Source organism: Cricetulus griseus, chromosome 7, assembly GCF_003668045.3.
Source record: "Cricetulus griseus strain 17A/GY chromosome 7, alternate assembly CriGri-PICRH-1.0, whole genome shotgun sequence".
Taxonomy (NCBI): Eukaryota; Metazoa; Chordata; class Mammalia; order Rodentia; family Cricetidae; genus Cricetulus; species Cricetulus griseus.
In genome coordinates, this window is record NC_048600.1 from 39,568,015 (window position 1) to 39,593,790 (window position 25,776).

Sequence of the window (25,776 nt, forward strand, 5' to 3'; positions counted from 1 at the left end):
TAGTCAATATGCTATAGTAAAGAAAGGGAGCAATAGTTCAAACAGACGATAATACAGGGATATAATCAAATAAGTCTTCTAAAATTATCCCATAGAACTCTCTTCAATAAATGACATGTTCTGTATCATGCTTTCCAATATAGGCAACACAAGCCACGAATGGTTCTTGAGCTCAAGAAATGCCAATGGTATCATTTATGTATGGAATTTTTAATATTTAATTTCCAGTAATTTAATTTAAGTAGAATTATGAGCTAATGGTCCTCTCTAAAGCCTTTTTTGGAAATTGTATTTCCCGAGCTAAACTATCCTAATTCTTTCTTAATAGTGACTAGTATTGCATATTGACACAACCGACAATAATATGAAATAGTATTTCATTTTTCCTTTGTTGAAGAGCTGACACCAGGTCTTAGGGAGTAGTCTGCTCTTTGAATTCATTCCACTTTTCTGAGTCCTCAAAGGAAAAAATGTTATCTGTTCCCTATCTATGATATTGTCTACATCACCCTCCCTCCCTCTCTCTGCTTTTCTGTCTCTCAAGAGTGTGTGTATGTATGTGTGGTGTGTGTGTGTGTGTGTGTGTGTGTGTGTGTGTGTGTGTGTGTGTGTGTTGTGGTTGTGTGGTATCTATCCTTCTGTCTATCTGTGTGACAAGGTATCACTATGTAGCTTAGGCTGTCTTCACACTCAGACTTTATGCCTCAGCTTCCCACTTGCTAAGGTTACAGGATTGTACCACCACACCCAGTTAACACTTTCCAATTGCCTTTTCTGTTCCCGAGAGAGAATAAGCCTTGGACATAACAAATACCTTCATCAACCACAGGTAACAGGGAGAAACTGATAATATTAATTTGTTTTTAATGGTTTGTTCAATTGAGAGATAATCAATATCCATATAATTCATAATTCTAAAGTCCAGAGTTCAGAATTTATTTAAATATGGTTCAAAACTTTGTAACTATCACTGCTATTGGGTGATAGAACATTTTTTCACAACACAAACCTTAAACGCTCACTCCTCCATTCTGCTCCCTGCAGGCCTTGGCAATAACAGGTCCACTTGAATTACTACAATTTTACCTACTCTAAGCACTTAATTGGAATCATAGCTAAGTTTTCTTTGGTGGCTAGCTTCTCTTGTATGTTGTAATATTTTCATTGTTCATTCATATCCTTCCACATATTAATACTCTATTCTGCTTGTGACTACATAATATCCCATTGTAGGCTAGGTCATTTTGCACACCCATTCACTAGTTTTACCTTGATTCTCATTGTTTGGCACTATAAATAATGCTGCTATGAACATTTGTGCCCAAGATTCTGTACATTCTACACACACACACACACACACACACACACACACACACACACACACACGTGTAGTTCTTCTAGAATCGTATCTAGGAGTACAGTTTTGGACATATTGTAATTCTATGTCACTTTTTGAGGAACTCCTAAGTTATTCCCCAAATCTGACATTTGCATTCTCACAGACAGTGCATGCTCTGACTCCTCCCATCCTTATCAGAACTTATGGGAAAGTTCTGTCTGTACGATCAGTTCTCAATAATATGATTAGTTCAGATGTCATGTATACTTTCATTTATGCAAGGTAAAGAAATCAGAAATGGTAAGTTTCTGAACAAAAATCAGTTAATATTAGTTGTAAAACAAATTTAAATAAAATACCTCTTGAGTTTAATGTAGGTACCATAATCATTTGAATATGTAACACTTAGAAGACTATGGTCCAAGACATGCAGTACTTTCATAAATGTGTATCTCGGAAGTAACATTGAAAATTTATGTGGTTTCTTCATTGATACCTAAGTATTTAGGAGAGCTAAGTAGGACAAGTGTGTAGTCTTCAGAATTCCTGTAGCAGGTTATTTTCTGGAAGTACACAGACAATTTAAGTACAAATGTAGCCAGGATGACTTTTCTTGCAAAATAATTACATCATTTATCTTTATTTATAATTCTACACCCACTTCATTTCTCTTTGAGTTAGGACCCAAAAGATCTAGAATAATAGGTCTCACCAAACAGCAGGATAAGAAACCAGAAGCAGTTGCTCAGTGGTAAGGGATCTACATCAGTTCCACACCCTAAGATTGCCTCACTTCCTTGCAGAAGGAACCAACTACATATTCTCAGAATAACCATATCTCTATCCAGACAAAGGGGTGTGTCTTCTCTAAGTACACTATACAACATTCAGTTCCCTCCCACTGGCCTGGCCTGGGGAAAGAAGACCAATTCTTTCTGGTCTATTTGAGGACATGCTCAAAGATTTAACCAAATAGCTACTTGGAGAGGCCTAAGGAGGGTTTCTACCCAGCAGCCAGATACACACAAAGTGCCAGAAACACCACAGCTGTTCCTGCAGCAGAGATTCTTAAACATGCTGCTGCCATAGGGTGGGAGAATAATCAAGTCATAGTTACAAACTTCTCTGCTGCAAGAACATCTGCTCACAAATCGATTTACAACTTAAGATGAGGCTGGTGTGATGGCTCACTGAGTAAAATAGCTTGCTGCCAAATCTGATGACCAAGTTAAATTCCCTGAATCCACATGGTAGAAGGAGAGAGAAGAGACTCATGCATTTTGTCCTCTGACCTCCACACAAAAGCTGTGACATACAGATTCCCATACACATACATACATACATACATACATACATACATACATACATACATATACACTCACAGAGAAATTGAAGAAGAGTGTGTGCGTGCGTGTGTGTGTGTGTGTGTGTGTGTGTGTGTGTGTGTGTGTGTGTACATATAAACTTAATACTTGATAGGGAGTTGGAGCCACCACAACTAAGAGTCCAAACCCACAAATTGCTATTGCTACCCAGGAACCTCTTCTTCCATCCTAGCTGAGTAGTGGGATACCGTCACTCACAAGAGGCACAGGCCCTTTCTTTGGGACTGGAATCTCCTCGGCAACTGATCTGAAAAGACAGCTGCTGACAACTGCAAACTCCATGCAGATCAAGTGATGGAATGTTCATTTCCATGGCACTCCCAGAAACAGGTGGCTCTCTCAAGCTCTGGACAAACACATTCTCCACTCCACAACCGCTCCCTGTGGGCACATGTAGTTAGGGCCCAGAAGAGTAAAGAACCAGCTGTCTCTAAGGAAAACTGGTACAGGAGGAAAATGAGATGTGAGCCTCAGGAAGATAGACTTGAGCTCTGTAGAGTATGAGTTCAAGGCCAGAGAGATGTGATCACTCTCCCCATCATTAACTTTCTTCTCTCCTATGTTATTTTTTCATAGAGCTATTTGCTGCCCATAATCATTCCATCTATTCTGCAAAGCTCATGGAATTGGTTTCATCTCTTTACCCTTCCAGAACACAAAATTCCTATAAGAAAGGTATCAAGTGGGCCTGGGAAGTGGCTCAGTCAGTGCAGTACTTGACCACCTGAGTCTGACCCCTAGAACCTTTGTAAAGGAAGCCAAATATTGCAGTGTATGCTTGTAATTGCAGTGCTGGGGAGGAAGAGATAGGAGGACCCCTGGGTCACTCTGGCCTGCCAGCAAAGCCTATACATCAAGTTCCAGGCTAGTTAGAGAAAAATTAAACCACAATGAGGAATGATACTGAAGACTGTCCTCTAGTCTCCACATGTATGCTTATACACATCACACACCTGCAGACACATGAAGTTACGAGTGTGTGTGTGTGTGTGTGTGTGTGTGTGTGTGTGTTCGTGCATACACACACATACACACACACACACACACACACACACACACACACACACACACACACCATTTGATTTTTTTGAGCACTGGTTCCTGATGTCCACCACAGAAACTTTTATGCAGTGGATGCTCAATTCCTGTCTTAAGAATCATTAGAGAATTGAACTAACTTACTGCATAGTAAGTAATCTTCTCTAAAACCCTTTGACATGAGAAGTTTCCCTCAATTTTATGCAAAAAAGGGACTTTCAATGAAGCACAACCTATTTAAGATCAAAGCTATCATAGAGCCAGAGTAGTTCTGAAACCCAGGTTCTGTCTAAATCTAAACTGCTAAATTGTCTGCCATTGTTACAGATTATAAAAGTAAGGGATCCAACCCCAGGGCCCTTTTTCTACTTCTGCTAAAATACAATAGAATGAGAATCAACCAGCCCTGAGACAGTACTGTCCTGTGATAGAAAGCCTGGTCCACACACACATGGCCCACCAGATGTTGCAAACAGCTTTGGTACAGCAAGATTTAATAAAACATCCAGGATGGATCCTCCATGCTCCAGCAGGTTTCCTTGACGCCCTTGGATGCATTTTTGGGTCATTAACAATTAAACACACATTCACACACCACCAAAGCAACACAAGTATCAAACCCAGGAACACAAAGTCCTGTGTTCTCCAGCTCTGTACCTCTTTTTCTGTAAGAGCAATAACTTGCTTCCAATTCTACATGCCCCTACAAACCATCCAACAGTCCTTCTCAAAAAAAAAAAAAAAGAAAAGAAAAAGAAAAAAAAACAAAACAGGCAGAATTCTCCAATAAATGAAGATCAAAGATATGCCAGTCTGACATGTGGACAGACTATAGAAAACATGGCATGGGTGACTTTGATTGGAGGTTGTCATCTGTGCCCACTGATTCCCATTTTCATCTTGTTAAAAGCCACGGCCAACCAGGCATTGGTGGTGCACGCTTTTAATCCCAGCACTCAGGAGGCAGAGGCAGGTGGAACTCTGTGAGTTCCAGGCCAGCCTGGTCTCCAGATCGAGTGCCAGGATAGACACTCCAAAGCTACACAAAGAAACCCTGTCTTGAAAAAAAAAAAGCCATGGCCAACTTCTATCTACCACTCAGAGGGATTTTTTTAAAATTATAAAAGTAGATCCCAGCTTTGTCCTATTTTAAAACTTCTGGGCTTCTTTACTCTTAGAACAGGGGGATAGCTGAGTTGGTAAAGTGCTAGACTTGCATGCACAAGGACCTATGTTTGTTTCCTACAAGTCACTTAAAAAGAATAGTTCAACTCATAGAAAGATCTAGTTATGGTTTGTGCTTGCAATCCCAGAACTGGGGAGGCAGAGACACATGGATCCCTGGGACTTTGCTAGCCAGGCAGTCTAGGATCTCTGGTGAGAGACCTTGTTTTTCCCACCTCCCCTTGAAAGGTAGGTAGTACCTGAGGGACATCCCTGATGTTGTTTTCTGGCCTCCCTCTGTACCTGCACAGACACATGGACACATACACACATAAAGAAAATGAAACATACATTCTCTGTAATATTGCAGAAAGATGAATGGCCCCTTAGGTGCCTCAAATTCACAACTTTATTGTCCTTGTTGTTACTCCCAAATCTACATTTCTCCTTCTACCTTAGGTCTACCCATGTTCTCTCTGCTTGTTTCTCTCTCTCTTCTAACCCCAGACTTAAGCCAGCTGACTCCTTCTTGTCAGCCAGTCTGAGCTCAAATTTCTCCTTGAGTGATCTAAAATATCACCCTCTGTCACTATCGTGTAACCTATTTCATTTTCCTCACAGAACTTCCCAGGGTCTGAATGTCTGTTTGTTTACTGTTTTTCCCCAGCAGAATATAAGGTCTCACATAAACTGAGAACACAAACTGAAGGTAGAACAAATATTTACAAAATCAGTAATCATACAAAAACCAAGCCACCACACTCATCTGAATTTTTGAACCCTCTCAAAGGGCAGGGCAGAGGTGATATAGAGAGAAGGAAAACACGTTAACTGTTCAACTGCTAAGTGCAGAAAACAGTCTTTAAATTTTAGGCACACATTGTGAAAAGGGCTGCCTGGTAGATCTCGTCTAGCTGCCCTAGCAAGTGCAGCCTGTCACTTCACGATCTCCAATCTATAACTTGAAAATGTTATACTTTTGGACTTAAGGGAATTAGGATGAGGATTTTGATTTTAAGAGAGAAAGTAAAGTCACTCAAATTGAAAATCAATCTCCTGCCTTTAGATGTACATGGCTTGGTTTGTAAGAGAAACCCTTGGTCAGCAGTGAGGAGAGAAAGAAAGGCAATGAGGGCTCTAACCAGCCCAGTCCCTGAAACAGCAGCCAGGTTGGCAGCCTGGTGTCTTGAGCAGGCTGCTTTCTAACCCATGTTGAGCACAGACTGTCTAGAAGTCTGATTTATCCTTGCCTTCTTGGTGGCTACAGGGTTTTCCTATTGCAGAGAGAGGGGCACCACTTTCAATGGCCATATCTCCTGAAATGTAGGAAGTCTCAGCTATTGTCCTGGCTGGCTGCAACACACTGGTTACTTTATCTTTCTGTCTATTTCCCATAAAAGTCAAACCCTACCATCCATTGATTGGTTGATTGATTGATGCTCTATCTATCCCATAGAGGCAAAGGACAAGAGAAGGGTCAAATGGAGACAGGGGATGTTTTTGTTATGAGATACCACTCTAGTAGGTACAGACCAAACAAAAGGTATCTGTAGAGTAAAAAGTCATTAATTCTTTATTGTGTTTTTTTTCTTTTATTTTTGAGATAGTCTCACTGTGTGTTCTAGATTAGGTCTGAACTTTTTTTATATTCCACTCTGTCCTAAATTATTAGTCTTGCCTCTGTAACTATAACTTAATTAAGCTATAATTAAAGAAGAGGCCTTGAATTAGATAGGGAGTGGGATAGCTTTGAAACATTGGCATTGCAGTTTAAGAATCACTATGCAGCCAGGTGTGGTAGCAGAAGCCTGTAGTCCCAGCACTCAGGAGGCTAAAGTGAAATAAGAGAGAATTTGAAGCTAGCCTGGGCTACAAGATGAAACACAGTCTGGGCTATAAGATGAAAGCCTATTTAAAAAAAAATGAGGTAAAGTTAGAGGAAAAAGAATATAGAATGAAACCCAAAAGAATTTTGAATAGGAAAGTAAAATCAAATGCTGCTGGAAAAAAAAAGATAGGGAGTAGGAACAAGGGGGGAATTAGAAGCAAAAGAGGGGGGCTAGAAATGGTACAAATACTGAACTCTTATATGAAATGCTCAGAAAATGTAATTAAAAACATACTCTTGGAGTATTTTTTTAAAAGGAAAATCATGTTGCTAGTCATATGCCTTTCTATACAGAGAGAGCATGAGAAGACAGTGGGGGAAACATGAATGTGCCTAAGGAAAGCCTTGGAAAACAGTGGTTTTTAGTGGTTATGTCTATATGCTCATGTGATATGTTTCTATGTATGCATAGATGTTGTTTTTATGTTATATACATATTTTCTAAGTATTTCCTTAGGTCTTTAATGAAGATTCACCAAACTGATTTTACATACACATATATATGTTTATATATACACAAATATATCCCATATTAATTTTGCAGTAAGAAAAGTAAATATTAAAAAAGTAAATTTTTAAAACAATTTATATTGAAAACAACTCATGAAAAAGACTGTGCATTTAAACCAAATATTAATCTAACTGACTTATTGTTTAAGTTGGCACCAAAACGATACTTCCTTCATGCAGGCAGAGCATAGTGGGACCAGTATTATCTAGAATGCATTTCAGCGATGCTGTGGGGTCAAGGGTGGGCTGCTTTCAACTCTCTAAGACACTGCAAGGATGATAATTATTCAAAAATCTTCATCATTCCCATTACCTACCATGGCTCAGCAGAGCTCCACATGAACTCCAAGTGCAGAGTAGGTCAGACACTGAGGACCTCTGTATCTTGTACCTATCAGATTCTACTTTGGAAAGAAGGAATTTGTGACTCTTGTTTTGTAAAATGACAGACTAAACCCATGGCCTGGAGCAAGCTGGACAAACATCCTAATCCTGAGTCACACTCCCATCCTTGGGATTGCAAATGTTAGCAGAGTCACCTAGACTGGGCAGATCATTGTTGCTCTGTTGTTGTGATAGGGAACTTTTCAGCCTTGGATTGGTGGATAAATATTAAGCTATATTTCTGCATATTTTCTGCCTTCCTAAAAATTGTGGGCTCCCAGGAGTAGCGCTTTCTAGTATGACAACTGAAATACATGTCTAGACATTGTAAAATGTCCCAGCAGTATAAAAATTCAGTCCTGGATGAAAACCATTCCCCTAGACAGAGGTCTGTGGAATCCACTCAGGTCGCTGAGTTCATTCTACCTCCTGTTTAGCCCTTGTTTTATTTTAGTTTTCTTTTTAATTCATGAGTTAGTACATGCTCATTTGTTTAAGCAATGTATTTTAATATTCACTAAAACATCCACACCTCCACTACTGTACTTTTAAAGCTAGCTGGACTTGAGTGGCTCTCCTTATAAAAAACACTTTCTTTATTATGGCTTTTAGAATCACTGTGCTACTCCATAACACAGACTGACCTGGAACTCACTATACAGTTCAGGGTGGATTTGAATTCATGATTCTCCTGCTCCAGTACCCTCACCCTGATACCAGACTGCTGGGATCATAGGCATGTGCCACCATGCCCAGCTATCCAGCCCATCTGTCCTCATTCAACCCACAGTAAAACAGGGGCCTCAGTGCATCTGCCTCAGTCCTGAAGCTGATCACAGCATAAAAGCTCAGTGAAGCAGGTGTTCCCAGGCCTACGGGACCCTGAAAATATACCAGGCTGTGTCAGCAATAAAGATGGCAAAAGAATGTTCTACTCTCTGCTAAAAGATAGAGGCTTGACTGTATGTGGACTTACACAACCTCCACAAGGAGGTAGGGGAACCCACAAAATGGAGACATCATCAAACTTAGGTATTCTCCTTCCCCAGGAAGGAAGAAAACAGAATCCCTTTGTGTGTGCGTCTCAGGGTTGTCATGGCCAGATGGTAAAGAATGGACATGTAACTAGCCCCATCTCCACCATGGTTTAGACACATAAGAATCCTGTATGTTCAATTTTACTCTAATGCTAGAGACTTCTCACTGCCCCTAGAAGGCTCCATCATAGGCAGCACCTGGGAGCCTAGTCAGGACAACAGATAAGGAACCAGGTTTAGAAGCTGCTGAACAGCACCTGGGGTGATGGGAAATGCTCAGTGTTTGCTGGGTCCCACACTGATCCCAAGCCCTCTGGCAAGCTACAGCAAGTCCTTTCACTAAGTCTGGGGGAAAAAAAAGCCACCAGGTGTGAAACAAAATTCTAGTAAGAACCCTGAGCCCACATCCAGACTTCTAGAAAATGCTACAAGCAAAGCACAGAGCTGCTCTGAGGAGTGGGAAGCCAGGTTTATTAATATTGAGACAATAGCAAGTTGGTCCCATCCATGTCACATGTTCTGCCAAAACCTCCCAGAGAGAACACATCTACTCAGAACAAAGGCATAGCTATTGAAGGGAGGAAGACCTGCCCAGGCAGTAACAATGGAAGACACAGCTTGCAGGCTGTCCATGGTCCCTGGTGTAACTGACATGTTTGATAGATTATGTGTGCTTAGGGGGAAACCTGAAGGTGTATCTCTAGTAGGATTAGACACTGATAACTGAAAAGACCATCCGTCTTGTGAACCAAGCTACAAGGGCCCCTTTTCCCAGAAGTCCCCTCCGGGCCCTTCATCAACAGCTTGTGTCCTGTTGTGATTGGTGCCCCCAGGAACTTGACTTCCACTGGGGAACAAGCCCTCCTGACAGCCAGTTGCAAGACTGAAGGAGGAAAACTGACGAGATATGACAGCAGAGAAGTACTGCATTAGCCTTCTGCTCAGAGTGCCTTGTACTAAGCACAGACATAGCCATTCCCCTGTGGAGAGCAGGTAACACCTCCACTGCTTCAGAATCATGGGTGCTCAGAGCACAGGCCTTCTGAGTACAGTGAGTCTGCTACCACCTCATGCCTACTAGGAAAGCCAGCCAGTTCACTTGACTGTCCTCTCTTTCCTTTGAAAATATTTACATTACTAGTTTGTTTGATTTCTGAGGCAAGGTCTTCTTCCAGTAGCCCTAGCTGGCTTAGAACTTGTGATCTTCCTGCTTCAGTCCCCTGAGTGTGGGGATTATAGGGGCTACCACATGCTTGGCTTCCCTTTCCTCTTCAAAGTAAATCTTTCCAGGAGGGTTCAAAGCAGAAGGAATATTTTAGAGAAAACTCCAAATTGCAGTGAGTAGCAGCCATTTCAAGAACAGTAGAAATGAGAATAATGATAATTTTATACTATATCTGAATTGTATATTATGTTACCATTAAATATTATATGCTAATATTTATATAAAATTATATAATGATGATATGAATAATATTCCAATGTGTTTGTAGCATCATGTCATATGTATCTTGTATACTGATTACATATTATATAGTACATACTAGTACTCATGTATACAATGCATAGAGATGAATATAACAATTACGGGCAATTATTTCTACTCCTTTCTCAGACATTCTGCACATATTACTATTAGAGGTGTATTATGAATATTCATTCTTCAACATCTGATGGTATCCCCATCCTATAGAGAAGGATGTAAAGTTGATGCACTTTTCATGTACTTACTGTAGATACAAGGAACTGCAGAACAGAGGGTTCTAGAACTTTCTAATGGAGGCAAAACTGATTCTTAAGCAAGCAGCCTGGCTCTGGGCTTATGCTCTGGAACAACACACAGCACTGGCTGCCACACAGAGAACACTTACAATCACCACCATCAGACCATGAATAGTGTCATGTTGATGGGTTTGTAGTGCACTTGGTGACAAACTTGGAAATATATTTTGAGTCTGGGCCGATTGCTCTGCTGTTTACAGGCCATGTTTCCTTTAACTACCAACCAATAGGATAAAGACTGACCAGCTGAAGGAAGAGTACAGTTCAAGGTCAACATATGTGCAGCCAAGGTGAACACAGTGGTAGAGACAGGAGAGGTCCAGCCCATAGCTCTACACTGTCCTTTCTCCTGTTAGACTGTTTTGCCTAACTAAAACATAGTGTGTTGATAAGATACTGGAGGTAAAACATCTCAGACATGGCCTGGTACATAGTAATGCTTGAAATCAAGCAGCCACTGTTGATATAATTATGACTAAATGTGAAAAGCCCTGGGAGGAGTTTTCCTCCAAGAAAATGACAGAAGTATGAATTTATGGTGCCGTCTGCTCCAAGGGCAAATCCTTCACTCCTCTCTTAAACCTCAACAAAGCCCCTGCATTGTTGATCAACATGTTCCTGAGCCTAGCTTCCCATGAGAAAAGCAGTTACTGGGCTGGGTTCCATGTAAACAACACAGACAGCCAGGAGTGTGGTGCTGTGCCCGTACTGACAAGGCACTTGTCTACACTCTGATTTGTAGAGGGGTGGGAGGCACCTTAATGGTGAGGAACCATGAGTGACTCAGGGCTATAGTCCCGCTACCACACACACACACACACACACACACACACACACACACACACACACAGTTTGCCACAAGCTGCCCAGTACCACTTGGCACTCACCCATCCTCCCTGACACCAGGCACTGACAGATGGGAGCTATTCTCATTATTTAACATTTATTAAGCGCCCACAGTGTGCCAGGAGCTTCACAGAACAGGGCTGTGGGTGGTCCCAAAGAGTCTGTCCCCAGAAGGCTATAGCCACATGGAAGAGATGAGATGGGCCTCTCTTTTCCCCACTACAAAGGGCACCCTCCACCCCTGCCACCCAGCTCCAGCATGTTCTGCAGGAGCAAGTGGGGAAAAAAGATGTGGCCTCAGTGGTCTCAGTGTGACTTCTCTTACATACTCTTTGTCTAGAAGTCTCAGCTCTCCAGACGATCACTCAGCAGTGGAAAGGAGACAATTTGCTTCATATATGACAAGTGAGAGTGGATAAGGGTCTTCATGGCACCCAAGAAGGTAGGGCTGGTGAGCTTCATAGCACACAGGTGAAATGCCTCATATGTGGCCAGAATATATGAAATCTAACAGTTACAGTTGAAATAATTATGATTCAATGTGAAAAACAACATAGAAGGCATTTTCTTGGAGGGAGAAAGAAAAGGACAAAAGGGAAAAAACAAAAGGCCCAATCATCCCAACAGAAGGATCATGAATTAAAGGTCATTCTGCCTCACACAACTTCTGTCCCACATGGACTACACAAGACCCCATGTCAATTTCTACCACAGATGTCAAAGTCCATGACCATACATTCAGCTCTCCTCCATGGCACTCTATGATGGAACCCCTCTGCTGTCCAGCTACACTGAAAGGAACCTCCTCAGACAGGGGCAACAGAGAAGAAGCTGTGACCTTCACCCCACCGAGAACATTTTCACCCACAAACATGGTAGTGCAGACTGTTGGGAAATCACAAACCAAGCAAGACAACAGCCAGTTTACCATCCTATGCAGTATTCCCAGTGAGAACAGATGCTGCTCACCAGATTCTCCATGGCTACCTGTGAGGGAGATGTGGTCTCTCTCCATTTGCAAGATGAGACAGGGAGTGACAGTCAGTATCACACATGAGCACCGCTGACCACTAGAGTGAACTGACTAGAAAGTCCAATCCTAGGCATGGCATCATGTCCTCTTAAGGCTGCAGTGATTGACCTCCAAAGACCTCAGGAAGGGTCAATTTTGCATTCTGAATCCTGATAGTGGTCTGAGGAGACTGTGTACCTTGGTGGTACTTACATGTTACAGATAGGAAAGTAGAGGCTTCTAGAAGTCAAGCAGGATCACCCACAGTGGGTCACCACCATACTTAACTTTGGCCTCTATGAATGCTGCTTTCCTTTTTGCACAACCAAGTCCCTCACTGACTGAGAGGAAACAGCTCTTAACAGCGTATCCCTGAGAGCAGAGAGGAAAAGAGTGTTGGAAGTGTGAACAGGGCACAAGGCTGATCTCATAGCCCACCATCCCTTCCTCTATCACACACCTATCCTCATCATCCCAATGTCAAAAACATTCAAACAGAAACCACAAAACCCTGTTTTATGGAGTATCAGAATTGCTGTCCCTCAGGAAGGATGAACAGCTTCCTGAGATGGTCATCAAACCCGACTTCATGCCCAGCTGTGGTAAAGAAGTCATGAATTATTTGGAGCTAGGGCCTAGGGACTTGAGGAAACTATAGCCAAGCTGTTGTATTGATTTCCAAATTGCTACCCATAAGAGGCTCTCCATGTGACCTCTGAGGACAGATGCTCCACCCAATCATCTCAGTGTCTTCAGAGCTTAAAAGAGATTCCAATGTGGAACCTATAATCAATAAGCAAGCATTTATGAATGAACTATATGGAGCCTCTGCCTTCTGCTTTTAAAAGTCCAGAGTGCTCATTCTGCAAGTGCCTATTGCTAAAGACACTAGTTCCAGCTACCTTGAAAGGCCTGAGCATGGAGCTGCATGTCTGCAGCTACCTTACAGGCTGAGCAGTTAATAAAGTAGACATACTGACTCCTTGCACATGTGATAGGTCTATCTTTGGATGGAAGAGAAACACAAATATGGGTAAGTCTCCCATCATAAATCAACCAGGCAAAGCACTTACCCAAAACAGGGAAGGGGTGCTTCACTGCCAAGGGCTCAGATTGCTACACTAAGATTTATAGCAACTCAAAAGTAAAATCCACAGGTCTTCCAACTCCCCTTAGGTTGCACCAACATATAAAAAACATACTTGCTGATATAGCATGCCTTTGAAATGATTAAAATGATAGATGGCTGCAGCAGAAACACATCCTTTCTATAGGACACATATTAATCACAAAGATTGACAGAGTTCCCTTAATATTTTAATTTTTTAAAGTGTATTTCTCTGAAACAGGACATGGCATGCTACTAGCATCTCTAAGTGCTTTGGAACGATGGAAGGTCCATACTATTTCATATTCCATCACCAAAAGAGTTCACTTTGTTTCCTGAACTTAGAGATTCCCTTCCGTAGTTAGGAATAGAATAGGATGTATACTGAGAATATCTCAGATAGGATCTGATAAGGTAGCTCGGTTAAAAACAGTCTAATGTGTAAATATGAGAGCTCAAATTTAGATCTGGAACATCCACATGAAATCTGGCAAAATGGTGCACAGCTATAACACCAACACTGGAGTGGAGGTATGGTAAAAGGTGGACCCCATGGAGCTCATTAGTTAACAGCCTAGATGAATTGATGAACTCCAGGTTCAGGAAGAGTCACTGGGTCAAAAAACAAGGTAGAGATTGACCAAGTGAGAAACCTGAAGTTAGCCTCTAGCCTAACATGCACATGCACTGCATATACATACAAAAGCACATGTAAACAAGTATATAACATCTTTCAGAATATATTATTTAAACCTGAATATATTACTATGTTAGATATATATCTCTATGCAAATACTATGTATTGATTTATGCATGGCTAATCTAAAGAGTAAGAGCTACTTGTTCTAAGATACTCAAATGGGCTCAATTCCTAGTGTGGTGGATGTCCTATGGTTTTTCTGACTTGCCTAGATTTTGAGGTTCTTGTCTATGAAACCATGGGAGTGTCCCCAGATATACTTTATCAGTCTAGGTGAGAAGATGCTGGATGAAGTAGCTGTATCTAGTCATTAACAGCAAAGCTGGTGGGCTGGAGTGACAGAACAAGTGCCCCACGAGTATGTGCTACTCAGTCTCCAGGTAACAAGACCACCTCTTTATCCTGGGGGATAAAGTGTGCCCTATGCAGGGAGAAGGGTCATCTTCAAGTGTAAGAGCTTTCATTATTCTCATTGGACTTTGCCTATCCAGCACTCAATATTTAATAGTTCCCTAGCAGGCTGTGCAATCCCAGTTCACTTAGTTCAGATGTAGCATCAGTCAGGGATGCTGGACCCTGGAATGTCTGTTGGAACAGATGAGGAACATACACTCTAAGATGAGGGAGTGTGCACTGCATGTCTGGACATGTTGCCAATCAACTCTGTCACTGTGTGGCTATTACATACCATTGTATTTAATGTCCAACTTTGCTACCTAGAAGGTGGCCCTCCATTTGACCCCTGAAAACAGATGTTGTACCCATTCACCTCAGTGTCTGCAGATTAGGGAAGATTGAGGAGAGGCAACTGCTGTGGCCAGCAAAGAGGCTCTCTTTTTGTTATCTGAGTTCCTGGATCCAATGAGACCAGAAACCACTCCTCCAAACTAATGAGACTTAGAGTTTTGTTCCTTACAGATAAAAAAGAACTTATTAAGTATAGTCACTGTCCATTCACTCACTAGAATACAACATATGGATATATATACTTCATAGTACATTCTTTCCCTTATAATATGATCTATGCTTATATGTCTTCTGTGCTTCCTCATTACCTATTCTTAATTCTCAGTCCTGCACATTCCAGTCAATAAATAAAATAGATCGTGAACTATACCAAAGGCACAAGAGAACATTGCAAGTTAGCTCTTCCAGGTTTGATGCATTAACTGAGAAAAACTGAGGCAAGGTGAGGTTAACTGACAAGCCCAAGGCCACACGCTTAGTATATGCCAAAGTTAATTTATCAACTTGAACCCTGCTCGACTCCAAATTCTCCTTGCCACCTCTCTTACTGTTTAATTTAGTTCACTGTTGACATGGCCTCATTGGCAGTACAAAAAAGTCACTCAGTGACTAAGATGGAGTGGCCACAAAGTAAATGACACCACTGGCATTTATATCAGGCATCCGTTCTGATGTCTTTCCCAATCAACATACTCTCTGAACAGGCAGATCACATCATGGGGCAGAAATACCACTGAGAATGGAAAATGGCTACCCCAGCCATAAAATTAAAGGTGTTGTTTCTAAGTCCAATCAGAAACATATGCAAATGATGTGTAAGATATCCACCCATGTCTTTGCATATCTAGAGGGTGGGTAGGATCCTCTTTGACCAATGGGAAAAGTTAACATTTCAGTCAATTCCAGTAGCACCACACAAAGAATTCAGCATTCTTGTAAAACACACTGCCCACACAAGGAGGCTGATGCCTGCTTCAAAATACACAGAGCCTAGGGTCTGTGTGCACATCAGAGAGACACAGCCCAGCAGTTTTCTGTTGGGAGCTCTGGAGAGTATAGGTGTGGGAAGACATCAGTATTTGGAGAAATTACTCTCTCAGAGGTAAAGAATAGCCATGAGTGCTTTGTAGGTCCACCTGAAGGTGTTATGGAGCTTATTCCTCCAGGACAAACAGATTCGGAGTATGGGAGATTCCTTTCTGAGGCTCTTCCCAGCTCCTTTGGACTAAGCCTTTCCCTTTTGGAATCCAAACACCATCAAATTTCACAGAGCTAGAAAGATGGCAAAAACACTGAAGAGGATCTCTCAGTGTGACGAATTCACTGGTGAGTGCCAGCTGGTGTTTACCCAGCTCCAGCCCCAGTTTCTCCTTTGAAACTGTCCATTTCCCAATGCTAGCAATCATGGGCCACTTCCTCTCCGATGTCCCAACACATGTTTATTTTTATTACTTGGTCTCCCACTAAAAGAGATGGTGGTCACTCCACAAATCCAATGTAAATCTGGACTTTAGCATTGGCATTTCTGGGGACTTTGGGTTACTCCCACATCCTCCATATTTAAAGGGGGACTCAAAATATAAGACAGTGATTCCCAAACTGAAACCTCTGGAGTCTCCTGTCATTTTTTTTTTAAGGCAAGTAAATGGGTTTATTTTGGATTGTAGGTGGGGTCCAAAAACAAGGTGCCACATCTGGTAATGGCTTTCTTTGTGACAGAGTCCAAGGTGGTGAAGGGTATTGCATGACAGTGTCTGATAACTGAACAACTTGAATTTTGGCAATTCCCAAGATAACCTATCAACAAATTAATGGATTAATCATATCAATGGGTTTATATATTCTTAAAGGCAAACTTGTAAGGTTTTTCTATTGTCCTACCTCTTTCTATCTCATAATATTATATTAAATTTCAATATGTGGCCAGGTGTAGTCACCTGACTTTTTTAATATGCATTTTGGTTTTTTGCTGTATTGCTTCCTTTCCAGAAAGGTATTCCATTGGAAACACTGATTATGTAAAACCTTCAGCAGAGTCTGGGACAACACCCTGATATTAAACACATAAATATTCCCCATGGAAAGGACATGAATATTCATGATGACTGGATAGTGTATAAAAAATTGCTTGTAGCCATTTCTGGTCAAGTCTTATTCCTGAGTGAGATTTGGTGTCAGGCCTTAAAATTTTGGGTTCCAGAACTGTTTGGAACTGAGAGTTATAGGTATTAGGTGGTGAACAGTAACCCAATGTCACTAGATCACTATGGAAACTGAGTTTCTACAATATCTAAGACATTAGCACCATACCCAGAGCCCAAGTGCTTCCTTCTGCTATCTTTAGTTTGGGAATGATCTACTGTTTCTCCCACTAGGCTATGAATGTGCAGGTTGTGATATCACTTTTGCCTTTTGGGTGCCCCTCCTTAGGGCCTGACTAAAGTGAATTCATGGTGACAGATAGATGAATTGGTGCCTGGGAAGGCTGCTAAGACTGTTCACTGTCCTTTATTTAGGAAAGAAGCTTTTCTTCCAGGACATAAAATCTTAGTAGATGCTGCTTAGTAATCTGTTCATTTGTTTGGTAGCTAGATACATAGTCACAGCCTTGGAGGACATTGTAGGTCGATGCCTCCCTCCTCTTTCCCAGGTAACACTAGAAATGCAAGCCCCTCCCCAGGACTTAAATTACCATATGAAAAGCTGGAGGTGTGTGGGCTTTGTTGAGGCCTAGTAAAGAAAAGTTACTTCCTCAGAGTCACAAGAATGGAAACTAAGTTCTAGCTCAGGGTGGAGACCTGGAAACCCAAAGCATTATTATTATTATTACCTTTATTATTATCATTATTATTTTTACCATGCTTTTAAAACTGAAGCCAAATGAGTCTGTCAGTCACCTGACCAGGAACCCAGCCCATGAACTAAAAGTGGATTTGCCTGAAGACATGCTGAGGAGGACTAATTTCCCTTACTAAGCTATTTATTTATATATTTATCAGATATTCAGAAACTACTAACTTTTTCTCCTTTTCTTTGGACACTGGCCAAAGCCTGAGTGTGCTTTCCTAACACTGGGCTACTTCACTTTTTCTCTGAAAGGTCCGGTCTCCACTCCTAGCCTGCTTCCACCCTATAGCTGTTTGCTGTCCCCATTTCTGAACATGGTAATTTTCTAGGCTCCCCAACTCAAAAGCCATGATTCTCTCTCTTCCTCTTTTCGATCTCTCTCTAGCCAGTGGCTGCCCAGATGCATAGCTTATCTGCCCTGTTGTTTTTCCTTCAAACTCTATGATTGTCCTGGACTAGCTGGGTGGTGGTGGCACGTGCCTTTAATCCCAGCACTCCTGGCAAAAGCAGTCAGATTTCTGTGAGTTCAAAGCCCGCCTGGTCTATAAAGTGAGTCCCAGGATAGCCAGGGCTACCCAGAGAGAAACTCTGTCTCAAAAAAACAAAAACTAATAACAACAAAAAGCATGGTCTTGGAGATGCTTTCTGAGTCCATTTTTAAATTCTTTTATTAACAAGACATAACCCAAGAAAGAAAACTTTAGGTTCTGGGGCATCATATTTTATTTAAAGATTGTATTAGTGTTTTTCTGCACTAACAGATAACCAATATTGTGTGATATTGTGTGTTGGCATATAATCATCTTATATACTGAAGGGTTTCAAGCACTTTCATTCAAGTATGTGATGTATTTTGTTTAAATCTATCCACTTGACTCTCTCCTTCCTTCCCCTCCTGTTAGTACTACTCCTTTTTTCAGTATTTTCATGCCATATGCATATGAGTGCATGTATGTATATGATTTTATGCATATATGTATATATACATATAACACACATACATACATATAATCTAGGAGCCACAAAGGAAAGCATTTCTATCTTTCTAATTCTGCCATGCTTTATTTATAATCTCCAGTTCTATCCATTTTCCTGCAAATGTTGTCATTTCAGAAGCTGTCATCTCTGAGGCCTGAAAGGACCTCAAAAGAATCACTCCATATAGGAGGAAAGTTGCTTTAGCCATATGTACAGGCAAGTATGTATTTCAGGGTTGCAGATCTATGCTTGCTCCACAGAGCCAAGAAACACTAAACTCAAACCCTGAGCAACCATGCAAATGAGGTATGAAACCATGTTCTAACTTGACAAGTGGCCAATGGCTTAAGTAAATCCTGCTGGCAGGGTGTGGACTCAAGAATGGACAATGGACTTGACTTCCTATGACAGCAGGTCAGAACCCACTGGTGAATCAAAATGGCATTGGGAATGGAGGACTAAGGAAAGAGGTCCCAAGGAAGATGCTTTGGTGCTTCATCCAAAGATCCCAAGACTGGTTTTTACACTGGGGGTGAACCATAGTCTATGAAATACCATAGCCATCTATGAAAGTACCATAGTCTATGAAGTGCCATAGTCTATGAAGTGCACTTGGGAGTACTAGTCTTTTCTGAATCCTTTTGACTTCTTACCACCCATGAGATAATTCAACCTGGCTTATCATACATCTGATTATCTGTGTAACTAAATGAAAACAAAACAAATAACAACAACCTTATTTGTCTTTAAACTCAGTAAGTTTAGACATCATAATGGGCTCAGTGAATAAAATATGGCAGACACTGGCTTTACAGAGGAATGAAAGGCAGGATCCATGTGAACTCTGGGACTGACTTTAAAGACGAGATCATGAGAGTGACCTTACTAGAATGGTGAGGACACCCCTGGATACACTATCTGCAGCATGAGTCACTCTCTTAAAACCCAAATATGCAAATTACTTTTTATTTAATAAAATTCCTGAACAAAAAATTAGGCCATGCTTGTCTGAATTTCTAAAATGTCACAGAGAACAATACAAAAAATGAATCTCTTTGGCCACAGAACTGTTGGTTGTGGAGTTTGGAAAGACTGCGTATCTCAAACAGCCAGCCAGTGACCCTTGCACATAGCCACGAATACTGTTTCCAAATCTCCAAGCACAGGGCACTAGCAAGGATGGATGGATACACACTCCTTATCATTTTGTTGTCTTTCTGGCATCACTAAGATGCTAAAGAAACCTCAATTCCCTGTGGAAGGGCCTTTATTCTTGACTTGGGATAAAACTCCCCATGGCTAAGTACCAAGGGAACTGACACAAGAAGCATAAGCTAAAAGGTAGGTGGTTGCTTAAATCTTCTGCCCCTTTATATCAACTCCATCCTTCCCTTGTAAACATAACTGCAATGGGAGAGGTTTTGGTTTCTTTGAGCTAAATGGTGCTGCCTCCACAAATCAGCAACAGGACTGGCTAGCACCTTCATGTGCACAGCCTGTCAGGGGGCTCTGTGTACAGGAGTGTTTAAGGATAAAGTGGGTCCCAGAAGCACACCAGAGGCTCCCCACTGGCCAATGACTGCCAGGTCACTAGTTTAGAAGTTTCATTTTGGGAAACAAATGAGAATGGATCAGGTCAACATTTGCAAGTAAAATAACTTACTCCATCCCAAACTAACCAGTTATATTTCTTGCACATTCTGCCAAAGAGGAAGAAATAGGGCCGTCCCAACTTCTCTGTTGGCTCTGGCATCTTCTCATCTATCATTGGGGTAATACGTTCAGAGTGGCATTTTGTAATGACAGAAACATCCCAGCAAATCGATAGTTATTTAATTCCCAACAAGCTCTCGAGTCCATTAAACCTGATTACATTCACCCATTTCTGTGGGTGCCGTTATTCTCCTGCACCAGCACTTAATCTATAACAGGAACTTATGAGAACTTTCAAAAGCAATTTCAGCATCAATCAGCACGGAGTGAAATGAGCGATTTGCTTGTAATTATTTATTGGACAGGGGAGCAGAGGGGCCAACAAAACTCCAGCCTTTGACCTTCACCCCAAATTTCCAAGAGAAGCAAAAAGACCTTTACTCTGCTTTACCATCAAATCCTAAGTTTCATATCGCTATCCAGTTACAAATAAAAAGCCTTTTTCTTGTTGTTAGGACCATTCTCCGTCTGACCTATGTACCTACTATATAGAAGCCTAGTGATATACCATACATGCAGGGTAATTGGCAGTTCTGGTGCTATCTGGACTGACTGCCGAATAGATTCCAGCACCCAGGGTCTGACAGTTAATAAAAGGTAACAGTCACATTAATGGAAAAAGAAGAGTATTTGCTCAGGATCCTCCTCAGAAATTGTAATTAATGAATTATAGTTGTTAGAACTCTCATCCATGGAGCACTGGGGGTGGGGCCACAAGAGGAAAGCTGCCATGTTGTGCTGCATACTTTAATTTTCCCTTCCCACAGAAAGAAGATTTAAAATTTATTACCAAGGGCTGGTTACTCTCAAAAAAACAGCAACAAATAGCCACTTGCTTCCTACAATGACCCACTTCTATCACGACTGGATGTTGGCTTTCCGGAGAATTGCAGGCATACATCCAGAAGTGATGGTTTTGAGTTACAACACAGAGGTACAATAAGGCAAAGAAACAGCCCTTATTTCTTGCTAGCATGTGAAACTCTCTGCACACAGAATAATAGCCTTAGAAGTCAAAACGATGGGCTTCTCAGCTTCTCTCTTGCTACCAAGAATACAAACAGTTGGTAGGGGATTTCCAGAATAGCTTCAGAACTTCCTAAAGAAACCCTTCTTTCTCAGAATTCCCTCTTGTTCATGGGTCACCTCTCAGATTTGGAATGGGGGGGATGGCAACAACCTGTGTGGGGTGTCCTCGGCAGTACTCTGTATTTCCTGCCCTTCTGTTTCCTGGGTTAAAGCCTTTAAGCAAGCCATCTCATGATAAGTCACTGTGCCTCATGATCTGTTCTGGGAGACAGAGGCCCTCAGAAAGCTGGGGCAGAGAGCAAATCTTTTGCCCCCTGGTCAACCTCCTGAAGCAGAGGCATGAATGTTAAACAGCACCCAGATCAATACAAGCAAATACAGCTCAACTACACCATTTATTCATCCATGAGAGATGTCAATAGCCAGATTAAGGTGATCCATCTTTTTGATTTCCTACTGTCTTCCCTCTGACTACACGAGGGCTTTTTCCCCCCTTCCTGTATTAAAAGTGTTTGCTTTCTCAACCATAAAAATTCCAATTATTACTCGGAGCATTCTGGAGTTAAGTTGCTTGCTGGCAAAAGCCATGAATTACCTGCATCAGTCCTGGGAAGTAGGGGGCAGCAGGCACAATCATTGGCACTCCATAAGAATGCAGAAGGACTCCTTGCGACGCCAACATGCTTTAAATGGAGGCTTTATTCCCTCCAAGGCTGAACACATCAATAGAGAGTTAGAGGGGAAAAAAAATCTATAGACCCAACTTCTTCTCAACTACAAAGCCAAGAGCCAAATCGCTTCTGTCAGGAGCCAAGTGCTCATCCACAGGCGGCAGAGAGGGGAAAGGAAAGAAAATCCGCATCAGCAACTCTTAATGTGAAAGTTTTCTTCCCAGACAAGGAAGGGACGCGGCAGCTGCAGGGTTGGAGCTACCAAAATGGAAGGAGCTATTTTGGGAACAGCTCGCCCAACATGACTAACCAAATACTCTCCATTAATTTAGTTCTCAGACAGAGGGAGATGGAGTGACAGCAAATCGGGAAAGGATAGAAGGCATTTGTCCTGAGGAACTGGGCCAAACTGCAAGGGGCTGGGTCTACATGAGACTTTTAAAAAGAAAAAGGAACAGGAGCATAGAAGCTTACATGACAATCAGTTGCAACTGAGAGAGTATAAGTCTTTGCCCAGCTAAAGGATTGCCTCAGCCACTAGATTTAAGTTCTAAGTTGCAACTGATTGTTGTGTGAACTTTGTATTGCCATACAAGCATGAGGACACAAATTTGGATCTCCAGCACTCATGTAAGAAGCTGGGTAATGTGGCACACATCTGTATTTCCAGCGTTAGGAAAATGGAGCTAGGAGGATCTAGGTCTCAACTAGCTAGCCAGGATAGTCAAACAGAAATCTCCAGGTTCAGTGGTTTGGTGAGAGATGTCTCTCAGGAGATAAGTAGAGAGCAATAAAGGAAGATACCTGGAGGTCACCCTCTGGCCACTGCATATACATTTGCATACCTATACCCCCACCACACAGAGAGATATGTAAAAAACAAAACAACAACAACAACAATTACAAAAAAAACCACTCAAATCTATCAGGCTTACCTGGGCAGCTAATCAAAAATTATCTAAGAAGAAAGAGTGTGGTAACAAACATCTATTGTTCTAGAACTGAGAAGGTGGATACAGGAAAGTCAGGAAGGAGCTGAGCTGCATAGCAAGTTCAAGGCCAGCCTAGCTACTAAAGACTGTCTCCAAATAATGGTGAGCATGATGATGATCTAATAAAACATTTGACTTTTACCAGATTTCTGTTTGGAGGGTTAATTCATAAGTAACAATATAATACCAGCTGAAACTGGAGTAAATAAGTTTGGGGTGATGGCATGCCATTCTTCCATATCTCAGAAGCAGGGACTAATTCCAGCCCTAGGAAACCAAATGGTAACCAGAGGGAATCCAGGCTCTCCTCAGTCAGCCACTTTGCAGCCAGTAGGAGGCAGTGTTGAGTTTGAAACACCTCAATCACATTCACTAGGTGCGGTGACATTGTACTGTGATGTGTGGTCTAGAAATGTGTTGGGTGGCAGTCAGAGTTATTCGGGGGCCACAGAGTGGGTACAAATTTGCCAGTGCTGTGTTTCATATATAAGGGATTTCACATGGCTTGCATGTTTGTCTTCCAGCTGTGACACATTGATATAGCAATATTAAAGGAAGATGGCACCCTGCTCTCAAATATGAAAGAAAGATGTTGAGAAATGCCCAGGTTGTGAATTGAAGATGCATTACTTGGTATACCGTTTCCTATGGGAGTGAGGTTTCTGGAGTTTTCTTTTCCTAGCTCTAGAGTCTTGAACAACTTTATTTGCTTCCTAGACTCCAGTTCCATTTGGACATGTCACAGTGACATGAAGTCTTGTCAACTTCTTGCAGTGTGCAGTAGTCAGTTGCCATGGTTTCTGCTCTTCCCTTCAGGGTTGGTATTGACCATCTTTGACTTCAGACCTGAAGGCTCAGATGATAAACTGTCATTTTTCCAATTTTCATACCAGAAAAGTACATGGGCATATTTAGTACTCCATAACTTTGAAAGTAGTAATATGAAGCTCTGATGAAGTAATGTCTGAAGACAATTGAGACTCTCCATAGGACTTGGCAGACAGCTCCATGGGTGAAGTACTTGCTGAGTAAGTATGAAGACCTGGGTTCAGACTCCTAAGACCTATGTAAAAAGCATGGTAGGGCAAGCCTATGGTGCTAGCAATCAGGAAGCACAGGCAGGAGGATCCCTAGGGCTCATGGCCAACTAACTTAGTGAATCTGTGAGATCTATATTCAGTGAGAGACACTGTCTCAAACATAGGAAACAAATGGATATAAGAAGTCACCAGACATTGACTTCTGGATACAAACACACACACACACACACACACACACAACACACACACACACACACACACACACAGTCACCTTTGAATCAGACACCCCCTTGCCACAAACCACTTGTCTCTCTAAAAGGGATTCATAATATAGATTTTTGTCAAAATGTAGAGTGCAAAAGTTCTAGACACCACCACACATATTCAACTATTGGCTTTCTCTAAGCCTAATGCCAATTCCTCCACTTTTAGATAGCCAAGGTGTTTTTACACTACACTAATTTTAGTGGCTTGATTTAGCTACATAATTACATTTCTAGATAACGACAGCAGACAGGGTTTGGCAGAGAATTCAATTATTTAAGGCTGGATTTTTGGCCATCTTGACAAGGTTTCTGTGTAATTGATTCTCATGCATTGGAGTGGCCATGTTGTGCAATCCTGAAAGCTCCTGGAACAGCTGCACACTGACCCATCTTATACCACTGCCTGATACTGTTTCTAACTTTAGCTTCTGACCATGACTTTCAAAACCACATTTCTGACAAGTTACCAGCAAGGACAAACACATCACCAGGAGATGGGTGTGTTTTCTAGCTGACTTCCCCTTGGCAATCATGGAATAGAGACACTGCTTAGTGCTGAGGGAAGGTCCCAGGCACATTGAATTTTAGCTCTTTGCTACTATAAAGTGCAAAGGCTATGGTAGTGGGAGGCAGTACACACAACTTAGTCATTTAGGTCAGAGACTGAGATATTTACATCTTGATCTTGCAGGTGTAAAACAGTCTAAGGGCAAACTTGTGGGGATGCTTAGGAAGCTGAGGAGTTGTATGAATGTAACAGATTAGCAAACTTGGGGCTGGAGAGATGGCTCAGCAATTCAGAGCACTTGTTCCTACAAGAGATCCAGATTAGGTTCTTGGCACCTGCATAGTGGCTCACAATGATCCCCAATTTCAGTTAAAGAGGATCTAATGTCCTCTTCTGGCCTCCGCCAGGCCCAAATATTCATGTGGCATATATAAACATAGGCAACCCCCCAAAAAAAGATAAAATAAATAAACAAATGTAGTGGACCATCTTATGGATTATTCATTTGTATACACACAATTTTCTTGAAGAACCTGCTGGTTCAAGTTAAGCTGAAATGGACTGTGTTTATATGGGCCAGAGTGACATGTACCTATGGATTCTACATAGATATTTTCTTTCTGCTCTTTTTAATGAAACAGTGATAAAAATGTTTGCCGTCTCTAGTATTTACTTTCTCCTATCTAAAACCAAATGCTAATTTTTGGGTGGGGGATGCTTTTTAGTTTCCCTGTCAGGAAAATTAGCATCAAATGAGAGGTTCAATACTATCCACCTGCCAGCCTTTGTGGA

The 25,776-nt window shown here is 41.6% G+C and overlaps 1 protein-coding gene across 5 annotated transcripts in view; it reads right to left on the reverse strand.

Annotated features, from left to right (window-relative positions):
* Positions 1-25,776, reverse strand: part of Rbfox1 (RNA binding fox-1 homolog 1) — a 356,901-nt gene that overhangs the window by 304,135 nt on the left and 26,990 nt on the right. For 2 of the 5 annotated variants that reach the window (XM_035447736.1, XM_027423939.2), the window contains exon 1: positions 22,103-22,189. The exons of the other annotated variants lie outside the window; for them this stretch is intronic. In XM_035447736.1, the coding sequence (XP_035303627.1) occupies positions 22,103-22,189 (87 nt within the window). Of the gene's footprint in view, positions 1-22,102; positions 22,190-25,776 lie in introns of those variants that run through there. 5 annotated transcript variants of the gene reach the window in all.